Here is a 17247-nt window from a genome sequence, read left to right on the forward strand (position 1 = left end):
TCTCTGACAATCATCCGTATTTAAATTTATTATCTCCGCATTTTCCAAAATTGATATCGCCTTTTAATATACCTTTACCAACATATTTGCATTTTTGCAATATTCCTTATTCTTTCACAAAGCTTCTTTAAAACCCACTAGCGTTGTTTGCTCATCACATACACTCTTCAAATACTCAGAAAATTTTCCCCAGTCCTCAATGAACTTGTGATCTCGTTGGTATCTTATTTTTCCAGTTAGTTTGTCCAGTTCTGCATAGTCCGTTAACTTCATTCTCCATTCCTCAAGAGTCAGTAGTTCTTCCTGCTTCCATTTTTGGGCCATTAATATTCTCACTGCAGTTGTTGCATACTGAAAAAGTTTATGGTACTTTCTATTTATTTCATTTCTTGTTATTCCTAAAAGAAAGGCTTCTGGTTTCTTTACAAAATTATATTTCAACATCTTCTTTAACTCATTATATATCATCTCCCAGAACCCCTTCACTTTCTTACATTCCCACCACATGTGAAAAAATGTTCCTTCTTTCTCTTTACATTTCCAACACTTGTTACAAGTTTTAAACATTTTTGCTAATTTAACTGGTGTAATGTACCATCTATATACCATTTGCATAACATTTTCCTTTAAGGTGGTACATGCTGTAAACTTCAAGTTATCATTCCATACTTTAACCCAATCTTTAAAATATATATTATAACCAAAATCTCTGGCCCAGTGAATCATTACCGACTTAACTTCCTCGTCCATCGTATACCATTCCAATAACATTTTGTACATTTTTTAGATTACCTTACAATCATTATTTACTATTTCTGTTTGGAATTTTGAATCTTTTTCTATATAACCCTTCTCTTTCACATCTTTTTTAAACATATCATTTCCCTGATAGTAGTGCAACCAATCGAATACATTTTCTTTTACTTGTTCATATGGCTTCATTTTCCATTTCTCTCCTTCTTTAATCACCAATTCTCCATATGTAATCCAATTCCCTCATATTAGTTTTCATAACACTCATAACCTCTAGTGGGGACAACCAGTGTGGAACTCCTGATTCCAGTAAACTTTTATATCTATCCCATACTTCAATTAACAATCTTCGGAAGATGTGGTTTTCAAAAGCTTTATGACTCTTCCTCTTCTCCAAACATAAATATGCGTGTCACCCAAATCTGTTATCAAATCCTTCTAAATCCAACAATTTTGTATTCTTTAGTTTTATCCATTCTTTTAACCAACAGACATGATGCTTCATAATAAAGTTTCAAGTCTGGCAGAGCAAAGCCTCCTCTTTCTTTTGCATCTGTTAATAACTTATATTGAATTCTTGGCTTTTTGCCCTGAAATCACTCTTTGCCACTCTTTAAAAATCATTGTCCCTTTAAGTATCGGGATCGTCTGAAATAAAAATAACACCTTTGGGAGTACACACATCTTAATTGTTGAGATTCTACCCCAAAAGGATAGTTTCAACCTTTCCCACACCTCCAAATCTTTCTTAATTCCGTTCCACACCGGTATATAATTGTTCTGAAACAAATCAATATTTTGGGGGGTTAGCCATATTCCCAAGTATTTTATTATTTTCGCTACTTCAATGCCTATTTGTTGTTGCATTGCTTCTGCCGTGGTTTGATCCATATTTTTTTACTATAACTTTAGTATTTTCCCTATTTAGTATAAATCCTGCCACTTTACCAAATTGTTCAATTTCTTCTAACACTTCAGTTACACTCTTCATCGGATCCTCCATCATTATTACCAAGTCATCTGCAAAGGCTTTCACTTTATATTCATTCTGACCTACTGTCACCCCTTTTATTTTCTCATTTTTCCTAACTGAATTAAGAAAGACTTCCAGAACCAGTATGAACAAGAGTGGTGAGAGCGGACATCCCTGTCTTGTACCTTTCGATATTTTCACCTCTTCCGTAATTACATTGTTCACAATCAATTTTGCTCTTTGTTCCGTATAAATTGCCATATGTTCTAAATTTTTTAACATAAAATCCCATGATATGTTATCGAATGCCTTTTCGGCATCCACAAACATCAAAATTGCTTGTTTCTCATTCCTGGCTGTCAGATATTCCAAAATATTGATTATATATAGTCCCGCTCGGGACTTCATGGAAAGCATGGCCTCCATGGGGCTGTCCCTGAATAAGTTTGGCCCAACCCATAGCCGCGGACATGCCTTGGACCTGGTGTTTACCTCTACGGATGTTGGTGACCTGACACTAACTAAAAGTGAAACAAAAGAAGTGCCATGGTCAGATCACTTCCTGGTGCAACTGGACTTCTCCGCGACCCTTCCCCTCTGCAGGGAGGTGGGACCGATTCGGATGGTCCGCCCCCGCCACTTAATGGATCCAAATGGTTTCCAGAGAGTGGTAGGGGATGCTTTATCCCATGTTGATGGCCTTTCAGCTGATTCCCTGGTGGCCCGCTGGAATGTGGAGTTAACCAGGGCTATTGACTGTTTGGCTCCGAAGCGCCCTCTCCGATTGCATGGAGCCCGGAGAGCCCCGTGGTTTTCCACGGATCTGAGGGCAATGAAACAATCGTTGAGACGGCTAGAGCGCCGGTGGCGGATAACTCATTCTGAAGCTGACCGGACACAGGTTAGAGCTCAATGTCGAGCCTACCAAGTGGCGGTAGCGACGGCGAAGAAGACTTTCTTCACCGCCTCTATTGCATCTGCAGAAAACAGCAGCAGGAGACTTTTTCAGGTGGTCCGCAATTTAGCGGAACCACCTGCTACATCAGGGCCCAGTACGGGCCACATGATCTCCTGCAATGATTTTGCAAAGTTTTTTGCAGATAAAGTTGCTCAGATTCGGGAAGAGGTAGACGCCACCGTGGGAGCAGGGCCGGGGCGGGAGAGTGCTAGAGTCCTGTCTAGTCAAATTGCATGGGATCAATTCCAATCTGTTACCTCCGAGGATGTGGACAGGCTGCTTGGACGAGTGAAACCAACCACCTGTCTCCTTGATCCTTGCCCATCCTGGCTTATAAAAGCTAGCCGGGAAGGACTGGGCGATGGGCTTCGTGGGGTGGTGAATGCTTTCCTCCGTGAGGGAGCCTTCCCAGACCCGCTGAAAGAGGCGGTTATCAAACCACTTCTTAAAAAACCATCTTTAGATGCGGCCACGATGGCCAGCTATCGCCCAGTCTCAAATCTTCCATTCTTGGGCAAGGTGATTGAGCGAGTGGTTGCTGAACAACTCCAGGCACGCCTGGAAGAAGCGGACCATTTGGATCCCTTCCAGTCGGGATTCAGGCCTCATCATGGGACTGAAACTGCCTTGGTCGCACTGGTTGATGATCTCCGGCGGGCTAGGGACAAAGGTGAGAGCTGTTTCCTAGTTCTGCTGGATCTCTCAGCGGCGTTTGATACCATCGACCATAACATCCTTCTGGACCGTCTTGAGGGGCTGGGAGCTGGGGGCACTGTCCTACAGTGGTTCCGCTCCTTCCTCCTGGGCCGTGTTCAGAAAGTGGTGGTGGGGGATGAGTGTTCAGACCCCTGGGCTCTCACTTGTGGGGTGCCTCAGGGTTCTGTCCTCTCCCCCATGCTTTTCAACATTTACATGCAGCCGCTGGGAGAGATCATCAGGGGGTTTGGGCTGGGTGTTCATCAGTATGCGGATGATACCCAGCTCTACCTCTCTTTCAAATCAGAACCAGTGAAGGCGGTGAAGGTCCTGTGTGAGTGTCTGGAGGCGGTTGGAGGATGGATGGCGGCTAACAGATTGAGATTGAATCCTGACAAGACAGAAGTACTGTTTCTGGGGGACAGGAGGCGGGCAGGTGTGGAGGACTCCCTGGTCCTGAATGGGGTAACTGTGCCCCTGAAGGATCAGGTGCGCAGCCTGGGAGTCATTTTGGACTCACAGCTGTCCATGGAGGTACAGGTTAAATCCGTGTCCAGGGCAGCTGTGTACCAGCTCCATCTGGTACGCAGGCTGAGACCCTATCTGCCTGTGGACTGCCTCGCCAGAGTGGTGCATGCTCTGGTTATCTCCCGCTTGGATTACTGCAATGCACTCTACGTGGGGCTACCTTTGAAGGTGACCCGGAAACTACAACTAATCCAGAACGCAGCAGCCAGACTGGTGACAGGGAGCGGCCACCGAGACCATATAACACCGGTCTTGAAAGACCTACATTGGCTCCCAGTACGTTTCCGAGCACAATTCAAAGTGTTGGTGCTGACCTTTAAAGCCCTAAACGGCCTCGGTCCAGTATACCTGAAGGAGCGTCTCCACCCCCATCGTTCTACCCGGACACTGAGGTCCAGCACCAAGGGCCTTCTGGCGGTTCTCTCACTGCGAGAAGCCAAGTTACAGGGAACCAGGCAGAGGGCCTTTTCGGTAGTGGCGCCCTCCTTGTGGAATGCCCTCCCACCAGATGTCAAAGAGAACAACAACTACCAGACTTTTAGAAGACATCTGAAGGCAGCCCTGTTCAGGGATGCTTTTAATGTTTGATGTATCATAGTATTTTAATATTCTTTTGGAAGCCGCCCAGAGTGGCTGGGGAGGCCCAGCCAGATGGGCGGGGTATAAATAATAAATTATTATTATTATTATTATTATATTCCTAACATTGTCTTTCATCTGCCTGCCTGGAAGGAAACCTGCTTGATCTTCATGAATGATTTCTTGTAGTACCTTTTTCATTTTTTTTGCCATTATTCCTGCAAAGATTTTATAATCTGTATTCAACAATGAAATTGGCCTGTAATTCTTTACTTGTGTTAAATCTGCATCTTGCTTTGGAATAAAGGTTATAAAAGCTTCTTTCCAAGTCTCTGGTATGTCTCTTTCTTTCAAAATATTATTTATAACTTCTCTCAATGGTACCGTCAGGGTGTGTCTCAGCTCTTTATAGTAACTTGCAGTAAATCCATCTGGTCCCGGGGCCTTCCCTTTTTTCAGCTCTCTTATAATCTCTTTTATCTCTTCGTTATCAATTGGGGTGTTCAGTCTGTCTTTGTTTTCTGTCGGGATCTTTTGCACCTCTTTTTCTTTTAAAAATCTCTCTATTTTCCTCATATTGTTCTTTTCTTTGCTTCTGTACAATTGTCTATAAAAATCCAGGAATCCTTTTCTAATACCATTCGGTTTATCTCTTCTCCTTCCACCGTGATTTTATTGATTGTGCTTTGTTCTTTTCTTTTCTTAATTTGCCAGGCAAGCCATTTACCAGATTTATTAGCGAATTCAAAATTTCTTTGTCTTAACTTTTTAATATTCCACTCCACCTCTTTATTTATTTTCATAGCAAATTGTGTTTGCAAAACCTTGATACTTTGTTTGATTTTTGAATTGTTTGGTTTTTTAATTAATTTTTGCTCATTGTCCATTATCTGTTTTAAAATTTCTTTCTTTTCTTTCTCTCTGTTCTTCTTTTTGATTGAATTCTGTTGTATAAAAAAACATCTCATCACTGCCTTGCTTGCATCCCAAACTGTACTCATCTTCGTACCTTTGTTACAATTGTCCACAAAGTATTCCGTCAGCTTCTTTTTCGCATCTTGTACAATTTTTTGGTCGTCAAAGAGATCATTCTCCATCTAAATGTTCTTTCTTCAAAACCTTTCATCTCCAATTTAATCGGTCTGTGATCTGAAATTACTCTTGGTTGGATTTCAATTTGAAGGATTCTTGGAGTTAATTCATTAGAAATCCAAATTTGATCGATTCTCGGCATTGACTGATTTGGTTCTGAATAAAATGTAAACTGTTTCTCAAGTGGATGTCTCAGTCTCCAAATATCAATCAGGTTACAATTTCTTGACATTTCAAAAAAGGTTTTGGGTAGTTTGCCTTCTTTAGTCCCTTTATCTCTTAGTCTGTCCATTTCTGTTGAAACTACACCATTCATATCTCCCATCACAATTATCTTTTGGTCCATATATTCTAACAACCTTTCTTCCAAATTTTGGTAAAAATCAGTCTTATTTCCGTTAGGTGCATAGATCCCGACAATTATTAATTTTTCGCCTTGCCAGATAATCTGAACAGCAATGATTCTCCCTTCTTCATCTTTGAAAATTCGCTGGGCTTCAATTTTACTTTTTATATACAAAACAACTCCTCTTTTCTTCTCTTTATCCGAAGATATAAATTCATTTCCAAGTCTTATTAATCAAAATTTTTCTATGTCTTCTTGCCACGTGTGTTTCTTGTAGACAGATAATATCCAAATTTTTCTTTTTCAAATATTGTTCCACTTTGTTCTGTTTACTCCTTTCATACATCCCATTAATATTCCAATTCCATAATTTTAACGCCATGATGTTTCCTGATTAAAAAATTTTTAAATTTATTTTTCTATAATTCATCTACTTCTTCTTCCCGTTCCTCATCTGCCTTTTCTCCATTCTTCTCCTCCTTTTCATCTGAATCCGTCCCGCCTGTGGCTCCAATTCCTCCTACTGCACCTTTCACTTCTTCTTCTGTTGTTAATTCCTTGTATTTTCTCTGAAATTTACCTATCTCCTCTGGACTGGTCAGCCTGTGTCTCTTACTTTTGTAAACAAAGGAAATCCCTTCAGGATATTCCCATCTGAATTCAATGTTATTCTTCTTAAGGATTTGTACCAGGGGCTTATATGGGTCTCTTCGCTTCAACAATCTGATTGGGATGTCTTTAAAAATGATCATGTAACTTCCATCAATGCATAATCTTTTTTCTCTGTTTTTCTGAAGTATCAAATTTCTCATTTCTCTGTCCTTAAAAGTTATAAGACAATCTCCTGGAAATTTCCTTGATTTGATCGTTTTCACTCTCATCCTGAAAGCATTCTGCACTGTGTTTGCCACCTCTTCAAACACACACTCTCTCTCTATATATATGTATTCCTGAGAGTCCCCTAACCTTCTGGATCAGTTTTGCAGGGGTGGGGCCGCAGGGGAGAGGGAATTGGTTTGTTCCACAGTCCACAGTTTCCATTCTGCTGGTGGGTATCATTCAGTATCATCCAATAAGTGCTTAAATATATGTTGCTAGAAACAATACTAGATACATTCAAAATGTCTTGTAGGGTGAATACGCATGCAAATTATACGTTTAAAAGCAATGATTAAAATAAAAACATTTTTGTGTCTTCGTTTGTACTTTTAAAATGTGGAGATGTAACCAAACATAGGAGCAAAATAAACACAGCAACATTTTCTGGCAGGTTCCCATTTCATATTTGAACAGAAATAATAAATAAGGAAATATTCAGTTGTTATTTTAAAGGGGCCATTTTGCTTTAGGTGGTTTGGGAGGACTGCTTTCTTGACCTGGGAGCATAAAATCAGGACTGATCATTTCTTTTAAAAAGAAAAATCCATACTGAGCATTCTAAAGATTACTGGAGAGGAGAGTGAAGTGTGGAATATCCTGTTCTGCAGAGCAGGACTTATACTCTGTGATAGGCTTCCACACTTACATTTTAGGACCATTTTCTTTTTTGGAAACTGGCTCACATCTGGGCTCTGTGAGACAGCATCTCTCATATTGCTTGCAAACATTTAAAAAAGATGCAACTTTTTAGCCTTTTAGTCTTTCTTGTTCCTAAATTAGAAAGCTTTAGTATATTTATATTGTATATTTATATTTATTTATATATTTATATATTTATTTATATTTAAGTTATTTACAAATATAAATAACTTATATCATTGATTCAGCTGCCATCAGTAATGAAAACTCTTCAGGTAAGACAAGCCAATCAGATCTAAATTCAGGATTAGCAAGGTAGGCTGGTTTACTAAAACTGTTAATGAAACCTCTTGTTTGTTCCAGATTAATTATTCTTAAATGATTTCCATCCTGCCGGGATTTGCGTTCACAACCATTGATGCAGCTTAAAATGACTACTTAAACATGGCTGAATGAGTAGAAAACAACCAGCTTTTACAAAAGCACAGCTGACAGTTTTTAATGGGTACTTAGCCTACTCTGAGGAATCCTAAAAGCACACACGGAAAAGCCTGCAGATTATTTGCTTCTTCTATATTCATTGCACAGGCAAATCTGTCAGTGGTGCTGGCTAGAATGTCCCCAACAGCAGGTCAGTAGGCTTCCTTAAAGACGCAGGGATGTGACTAACAAAACACTCCATTTCTGCCAGAAAGTAAATTTAAAAATCTGTAGAAGACGAGAGAGGAAAGCATTCATATAAGTGGCAGCCAGGCATCTTGTGATTAAACTCCAGAGGCTGCCAAAAGTACAAACTTGTCCTTCCCTTGATTGGAACATTAATGTAGGTCAAGGTATTTCTAATCTAGATTGGCACACAAACTTAAATCTGCTGGTTGGCTATCACATGCATTGCATCACATGTGAAGAGCTTCTACTAATGTCCATGGCCAAGAAAACCTGCTGTCTTTTATATAAGTGGTTCCAGTTCTTTTCTCTCCCACCGACTCTCACTGAGTCTTTGATGAACCAAATCCAGAGAGCATTACAGTGTCTTGGCTGCACTGCCCCCATGTGTAACAGAAGTAAGGGGGATAAAGCTCAGCCTTGCAGTCTGCCAAGTCACAAGGAACCATGGTGAGTCAGCAGTTTTATTCAGCCAAGCCTGCATGTGGAACTCACATGTATTTTATTGACATCACAAGGCAGCTATTATCTCTTCCAGCCAATTCACCACATTTGTTCAGATATTTATATCTAACTAGAAATACTTAAAATAATGACACTGTCACCCTTTAGGATTCTAGGGAAGGTTTTATAAATCATTATCCTCAAAAATCTTCAACAAATCATGGACAGATTGGTACTCAACCCTGGGAATCAACCGTTAATTTGTTGAGTTTTACCAAAAATAATATTGGGTTAAAGCTTCTGTAGACCTTGGTTTAAAATTACAGTTCTGAATCTATTAAACTGCCGGTTCTGAAGAACTGATATAACCACTTTTCAGCTTTCAGATTTCAGAACCACCCTAAACAGGAGGAAGGGCAAGGTGGAAGTAGAATAAATAAATGAGGGATATGTCACCCTTTGCACCCTTTTCTACATAGGAAGCAATTGTAGATGGTCATATATTATAATCTACATGTCTGGTAAATTTCCATATGAGTGTATCTTACTAGTAGGAAGTTCAGCACAATATGATACGTGAAGTATTGGGCTTCTCTGTGTCTCACTTAGCCAAGCTGCACAACCAGCAGCCACATGTCATGTAACGCTTACCGGACAGTGGCAATTCAGACAGCAAGTGGGAGAGCAAATGTACAGACAAAAGTTGTGTGTCTAGTGAGAAGGTTCTGGCCTTGCTCCCTGGCATGTTATAGGCAGGCATTGTCATATATTCAGTCCCCTCACCTGAAGATCTATCCAATTCATTTTAAATCTAAGCTAGCATAAATATGCCTCAGCTCTTTCTCAAAATTTCACAAGTTTGTGTCCATTGGAAGTATTGCTTGAATTTAGTGTCAGTGCAAGAAATGCTGTTGTACCCAACCAGAATTAGGTGCAAACTCTGCACACAGAAAGCCATAGGTAATGTAACGGGTGGATGAACAGAACATGTTCTTGTTTATTGTCTGCCAGGGAATGTTGATTCTCTTGGTTCCAGACATGTTGATCCCAGACATGCTCTAAGAGGTGGGTCTCTTCGGGTTTAAGGTGTGGGCTGGTCTTCAGAATTTTGTACTTAGATTGGAGATACATGGTTTAAATCTCTGCTCAGCCAAGAAGCTCACTGAGTAACCATGGACCATTCCCCACCCCCATGCTCTCTCACATGACAGCTTTGCAGAAAAAATGCAATAATTGCATACAATGCACAATTGATGAAGCACTGTCTTGACACTAGATTCAGAGAACTGTTGTACAAACTTGTGAATACCTGTGGTTTTGTGCATTCACAAGTCAAGCTGTAAGCGATATGCGAGTTAAACTATGCATTTGTGCAGTATTAAAACATTGCTACTAAAATCTCCTTATCTGGCACCAGCTGAGAGACCTCCTCAAGGTGTTTACCTAATTCAAGACAAACGCTAATGTTATAACCAGTCGGAGATAACTTTTCTCTTTGAAAAGCAATTATCAGAATAATTAAGAAATAAGGCTAACACAAGGGACGCAGGTGGCGCTGTGGGTTAAAGCCTCAGCGCCTAGGGCTTGCCGATCGAAAGGTCGGCGGTTCGAATCCCTGCGGCGGGGTGCGCTCCCGCTGCTCGGTCCCAGCGCCTGCCAACCTAGCAGTTCGAAAGCACCTCCGGGTGCAAGTAGATAAATAGGGACCGCTTACCAGCGGGAAGGTAAACGGCGTTTCCGTGTGCGGCTCTGGCTCGCCAGAGCAGCGATGTCACACTGGCCACGTGACCCGGAAGTGTCTCCGGACAGCGCTGGCCCCTGGCCTCTTAAGTGAGATGGGCGCACAACCCCAGAGTCTGTCAAGACTGGCCCGTACGGGCAGGGGTACCTTTACCTTTACCTTTAAGGCTAACACAAAACTACTGCAATGGAGCAGAAGTTAAATAGTTAAATCTCTGGAATGGAAACCAGCACCACCCGCCCTGTTATTTGGTTCATTTATAACATTTACAGGCTACCCTTCCTCCACAAAGCCCAGGGAAGTAAACATGGTCCACCTCCCCTTTGTTACCCTCACAACAACCCTGCAAAGAAAGACTGTGAAATAGTAACTGACCCAAGTTCACCCAGTGATTTGAACCCTGGTTTCCCCAGCCTTTGTCTGCAGACTGCTGCACTTGTCTCTTTCATTTTAAGTTTTCCAGGGAAGGAAACCTAAAAAAGAAATCTGATGTTAGTAGTGAAATAGAAGAGAAATATGATTTTTGTCTTCCATGTTGTTTTGATAGTAAATAAGCTGTAATTATACAGCTACCTGTGGTGACTAGGCTGTTTTGCCAGATATTACCATGTGGAGAGGTGAGGCGAGTTCAGCGGCAGCAGTTCAGCTCATCTGCTCACCGAGCTCTCCTGTCACAGAATATTCTCACTTGCTGGAAGCAGAAGAAAGAGGGAACAGATTGTGCCACCCCTTGGGGCCCAACAAACTGACACTCTTTTGGAACAGAATTGATGGCAGCCTGTAAGGAAGGTATATAATCTATCCTGTTTACAATCTGAAGAGCAAAAGAAAGAAAAAAGAAAAGGAAGGGTTAGGGATTATTTGGGGGGAATAAAAGCGTGCTTACAGGCTTGCTAAATACAAATTACAGGAAGAGCTTGACATTTCTAAATGGAGGGAAGGGAATGCTGTACGTTCTGTTCTCTAGAATGCATACCTTTTGCAAGTCCCGTCTACTGTTGGCATGCAAAATACATTGTTTTTGTTTTCTTGGTCCTGTACTTGAATGCCCATATTCCAGATGACCACTCTAAGGTCATCAGAAACAAGGTGTTCAGTGTTGCAGCACCTGCCTGATGAGACTCCCTCTCTACTGATACTAGAGAAGCACCAACAGTATTGAATAAAGCCATTCACTTAATCCTAAATGTTTTATATTGATTTTTTTATGTCTTATTCTTTTGTTATATGCCTCTCTGATTTTCTTTAATGCTAAGCATTATATGCATTTAATAATTTTCAAGTGAAGATCATTATCAAATTTGGATTTGAAATAGTTTTTCTGTGTGGGAATTGTTTTTATCAAGGTTTTTTTCTTTTACTGTGAAATCGTTTTCTTTTTAAAAATATATATATATTTTTTTTTAACATATCATTTCCAACAGTCATTTAACACAATTTCTTATCTTCTACAATATTTTGGACTTCCGTCGTCTACCTCTGAAGATTTTCCATTCTTAATCACTTAATCTGCATTTCTTAATTTTTCTATTGCTTTTAATTATCTTTAACTAATAAGTCTCTTCATAATCTTCCTTCAATATTTCGCATAATCCTCCTTACAAAACACTCTGAAATCATTTCCAATATATTTTGTGGTAAGCAATTCATAAATGGAATCAAATAAATGAAGTGGGATAAAACTGTAAGACTGCAGTTCTCCTTTTGCTTTCTACATAATCAGCAAGTCAGAGATCCTGCCCACTGCCCAAAAACCTTGATCCTAATAGAGATCTTTTTATATGCCTGTTGTCTTTGTCCATGGAGTTTTCTTGGCAGGGATACTGGAGTGGCTTGCCGGTTCCTGCTCCAGGTGGATCACGTTTGGTTAAAACTCTCCACTATGACCTGTCCATCTAGGGTGCCCTACTTGGCATAGTTCATAGCTTCTCTGAGTTATTCAAGCCCCTTCGCCACGGCAAGGCAGTGATCCATGAAGGGATCTTCATGGATCTTCTTGAGAAGAGAAGACTCCCTGGAAAAGACCCTGATGTTGGGAAAGATGGAGGGCACAAGGAGAAGGGGACGACAGAGGACGAGATGGTTGGATAGTGTTCTCGAAGCTACCAGCATGAGTTTGACCAAAGTGCGGGAGGCAGTGGAAGACAGGAGTGCCTGGCATGGTCTGGTCCATGGGGTCATGAAGAGTCAGACATGACTAAACGACTAAACAACAACAACAACAGAGATCTTGGTCAGGAAAGCTTAGCCCATTTGAAGTTATTTCAGTCAATAAGATCTTTATTGCTGTGTTTCAAGTCACTTTTTCACGTTGCTGAACATACCAGCGAGCGGATGGCGATGTCTTCACCTGATGCACATTACCTGATTTGTTTCTCTGTGCCTATTCAAGGACACTGTCACCTGCACATGTGCAATTCAGCTTTGCAACTCAGCTTAACGACGCCTTATGTTTTCATATTGGACAGAAGCTGGGTTGCGGGGGGGGGGTGTGGATGCATCAAACTGCAGAATTTCTCAAGAAACTACAGAATGCATATGGATACGGGATTTATGTGGCTAATGTCATGGGTACTCAGCTTCTTTTTTCTATATTTTATTTTCAATTTTCAATAATTTTACAATTTAACATCCAACTTACTTACTTATTCATCCCTTCTAGACTTCCCCCTACCCCACCCCTGGTTTCCAATTCCTCCCCTTTATTACCTTACACATCTTTAGTTTTCCGTTCAGTTACAAGTCCATTGATAACCCTAATTCACATTACTTCATAGATGCTATGTCAATTCTGCTAATGGTTTTTAAGTCTTTACAGTGGACCTTAAGATAGTCTATAAATTTAGTCTAGTCTTGTATAAACTTTTTTTTTCATCTTGGTCCCGGATTTTCACGGTCATCTTGTATACTGAGCTTCAAACACCAGCGGTGGGATAACACTGGGGCCAGGGTAAATGGTAATGTGTACAGCAGGCGTAAGCAACCTTTTTCAACCGTGGGCCGGTCCACCATCCCTCAGACCATGTGGTGGGCTGGACTATATTTTGGGGAAAAAAATATGAATGAATTTCTATGCCCCACAAATAACCCAGAGATGCACTTTAAACAAAAGGACACATTATACTCATGTAAAAACACGCTGATTCCCGGACCGTCCGCGGGCCGGATTGAGAAGGTGATTGGGCCGCATCTGGCCCCTGGGCCTTAGGTCACCTACCCCTGGTGTACAGCTTAGAGTAACAAATATCTTCACCCCACTAGGGAAGAAAATGGCTCTCCAGCTTGATCTGCGTTTCTGGCCACAGATGCATTCCTGTGCTCCTCGTTGTGCTCAGTTGAAACAGGCTCATACTTTCCCTGACCCATTAAGAGAGGCTGCAGAGGAAGCACAAATGTCTCCACTACCGCTTGTTGGCCAACGTGCTACAAGAGATACAAGTATATGCTGCAGCTCTAGCCAACACGCAAATCCTGCACAGTGATGTACCTTTGGGTTTCCTACAAGAAGAGTGCACTACCAGACTCAACCACAGGGTGGCTTTTGTTTTTCTCTACAGCTTTACTCGCTTCAGTGTCAGCCCCATGGCCAGTGGAACTGACTAATGAAGAAATGTAAGAATGTAAAAAAAAAAAAAAAACCCCAACTAGAACAGGCTCCACTAGTCCACCATCCTGTTCTCACAGTGGCCAACCAGGTCTCTATGGGAAGCCTGAAAGCAGGACCTGGGTGTACAAGCAGACTTACACAGAGTTGCATCAGCATTATTCATGACTAGGATCCATCATTGCATTCATTCTAAGTGTGGTGATATTAGCCCAGGGGTCAGCAAACGTTTTCCGGAGGGGGCCGGTCTACTGTCTCTCAGACCTTGTGGGGGGGCCGGACTATATTTTGAAAAAAAACACCCCACCGACTCTCCCCCCCCCCTCCACAGCACCGGACAAGCCCCGGTAACTGCTTACCTGTGCCTTGCAAGCAGCAGGGGCTGGCGGTGGTGGCGGCAGCACAATGAGCAGCGCAAAAGGGCTGCCTACGGAGAGGGGCTGCTTAAAATGGTGCTCAACAAAGCCCAGCCCCCTTCCTCCTCTAGGCAGGGCAGGGAGAAGCCAGGAGGGAGGGAGGGAGGAGGCACCTTCGCGGTGTGTGTGTGTGGGGGGGGGGAATGGCGCAGCCCTAACAATCAGAATCAGATCCACGCCAATCCACGCGGCAATTCCCAGACCGTCCGCGGGCCGGATCCAGAAGGCAATTGGTCCAGATCCAGCCTCGGGCCTTAGTTTGCTGACCCATGTATTAGCCAATAAAAATAGCCTGACCAGCCTATGTTAAAACTAAATGAAACCAAACCCAAGAGCAATTCTGAGAGCGACAAGAGTGTTGAATCACCTGGGGCAGAATCTGGGCCCATGGTACACATATTCCATGTATGGGGTATATGCAAAGGAAATCTCAGGGTAATAGGAATGCCACAATAGTTCACATCATTTCCTTATGCCTCTCATATTCTAGTAGTTTCTTGGTGCTATTTCTTGTCCTTGTCCAGTTTTAAGATTTTGTATTTTGAATTATCCTATTGGCTTAAGCTGTACTTGATTTTTTTCCAGTTAATTTTCTCACATCCCTAAGCCCCAGTGAAACATTGCCATTCACATCTTTCACTGTAATCACCGTGACCACTTTGGTTGCCTAGTTCCAGCAACTGTATGACCTACTTTTTCGAGACTAGACTGTGTACGGCGGCTCATAATGAAATCAATTGAAGTTGTCAGTCGGTACACAACTGAAAATCATACCCAGGCTGTCCCAGATCAGCCACCCCAAATGAGTGTGATCGAAGAAGATCACTAGCTGAATAGGATAAGACAGTGAGGTCCCTGTGATGCTGTAGGGCAATTAACTGAGGTGAACTTTTTTTCAGCGGCTGGGAGAGCTGTGAATGTACTGTAGTCAAAAGTAAAGCTTACAGGACAGCTGTTGAGAGCTGCAGAAATGCAATCTTTCCTGCTCAGAAACAAGATGCTGATCCATACAGGGGGATGATGTTGTGAACAGATCCTGGGCTGCCATTATCAAATATGTGTTTTGCCTTAAAGGTTAGTTTGTAGTCTGAGAAATCTGGGCTTAATCCCCCAATTCCACACGTAGCAAGCTGCAATTCTTCTCTATAATTTCTCCATTATTTTGTATGAGAATACTCGTAAATTTATCTGAATCAAGGAACCATGGGCGTAGCCAGGTGCAGGGGGGTAGCTGCCCCCCCATCCAAGTAAATAAATAAAAATACTTAACTAACCTACCAATTGTGTTGAAGATAACTCAGTTCTGCCCTGCCCCCAAACATAAAGCCTGCCCCCCTAAGATAAATCCTGGCTATGCCCATGGAAGGAATTGGAAGTCTTAATATAGTTCAAGGAAAGGGGTGCTAAGGAGCAATGAAATGAAAAAAGATAACCATACCTTTGTTCTTCTGGCACTAAAACTAAAAATGCTTTCCATTTTTTATGCTTACAGGATACTGGATTTGTATATCATACTGTAGTGGTACTTTGCTTTTTATGCACATTTAAAACCAGGGGTGAGGTGGGGGGGGAGAGACTCCTGTATGATTAACAGGTGCATAAGCATGCTTTTGAGTTCCTAAAAATTCAGATTAGATACTAAAATTTAAGATTTAAGTTTTGTTTTGTTTTGACACTGTGCAAGGGTGAAAAGCAAGACGGTCTTTGGCGGCAATTTTTTTTTCTTTCATAGCATCATAAAGTTGCAGAATTGTAGAGTTGGAAGGGACCCCGCGGATCATCTAGTCCACCTCCTGCAATGCAAGAATCTCAGCTAAAGCATCCACAACAGCCTCCCTTTTTCATTTCTGCTTTGTTTAGCATCGAGCCAAATGCATGAGTTTGGAGGAACCCCCGTTTCTTTGCTTGGTCGTTAAGGTACTTATGAAGGCAGTAACTGTAATGCTCTAGTCCTCAGCTGCCCGCGAAGGACCCAGGCAGCGACAGGAGCGACTACTAAACAGTTCGAGGCAGGAACAGGAAACGTTTCCAAAGTTTTGGAAGGCGGGTGCCTGAGGCGGTGCTAGGCTGCCGTGTGAACGCGGGTGTTTCATAGAATCGGAGAGCTGGAAGGGACCCTGACGGTCATCTAGTCGAACCCCCTGCAATGCAGAAATGTGCAGCTGTCCCCTGCTGGGATCGAACCTGCAACCTTGGCGTTATTAGCACCTGAACAGCTGAGCTGGTTGGTGGGGGATCCCGGGGAGAAAATTTCCTCCAAAGGACGGCGGTGAAAAAGTGAAACGGTGCAAGAGCATAGAAAGAAAAAGGAGAGACGTCCCACTAAACTATGACAGCAGTGGGTGGAGCGCGGTGGATGCGCGCATGGATCTAATAATACGTCCCCCCTCCCCGCCCCTGCGCGCCAGCCACAGCTTAACTGGGTCAGAGAGGAATCCTCCTCGGCGCACTTTCCACCCGCCTCCTGCAGGTGGCGCCATAAGCAACGCCCGGCTGCGGCTGCTTACCAACCTTCTGCGGCCGCCACCTTGATTGGGCCAGAACGCCTCGCTTACGCGGTCCCGGGGGAAAAAAATAACCCACAACGCAGCGCCGGCTTGGTTCACACCCCCCGCGCAGGATTGGCCAGCCGGCGCGTCAAACAGCCAAGAGGAGGGCCCTGGCCGAGGGGGCGGGGTACGAGGCCGAGGCAGATGGAGAGGCGGGTGTCAGGGTTCAGGTGACACAAGCGGCGGCCGCCGGGCACGTAACTTGCGCATTGTTCCGGGCGTAAGTGAGGTTGGTGCATTGTGCGTTCCGCAGAAGAGCGCGGCGGCGGCGGCGCTGCAGCTGCTGCTGAGGGGAGAAGAAAACCGCCGCCGTCGCCATGGAAGGGAAGCCGGGCGAGCAGCCGCTGTGCGACAGCCTCATTCTCTGGGCAAGTGAGGGGCGGC

General features: G+C 42.9%; 2 protein-coding genes across 4 annotated transcripts in view; one reads left to right on the forward strand and one right to left on the reverse strand.

Annotated features, from left to right (window-relative positions):
* The window catches only part of LOC307219153 (E3 ubiquitin-protein ligase RNF170-like), a 38747-nt gene that overhangs the window by 21019 nt on the left and 481 nt on the right, over positions 1–17247 (reverse strand). The window contains exons 1-2 of one of the 3 annotated variants that reach the window (XM_079982161.1): positions 16822–16907; positions 10670–10767 (exon numbers count right to left, since the gene is read on the reverse strand). The exons of 1 other annotated variant lie outside the window; for it this stretch is intronic. In XM_079982161.1, coding sequence (XP_079838287.1) covers positions 10670–10743 — 74 coding nt within the window. In that variant the 5' untranslated portion in view covers positions 10744–10767; positions 16822–16907. Of the gene's footprint in view, positions 1–10669; positions 10768–16821; positions 16908–17247 lie in introns of those variants that run through there. One more of the 3 variants, XM_079982160.1, reaches the window with a different exon arrangement.
* HOOK1 (hook microtubule tethering protein 1) overlaps positions 17086–17247 on the forward strand; it is a 32735-nt gene continuing 32573 nt past the window's right edge. Inside the window, exon 1 of the mRNA XM_079982104.1 lies at positions 17086–17231. Coding sequence (XP_079838230.1) covers positions 17181–17231 — 51 coding nt within the window. The 5' untranslated portion in view covers positions 17086–17180. The remainder of the gene's footprint in view (positions 17232–17247) is intronic.

The sequence above is a fragment of the Podarcis cretensis genome (genome assembly GCF_951804945.1).
Source record: "Podarcis cretensis genome assembly, chromosome: 6".
NCBI classification, from domain to species: Eukaryota; Metazoa; Chordata; class Lepidosauria; order Squamata; family Lacertidae; genus Podarcis; species Podarcis cretensis.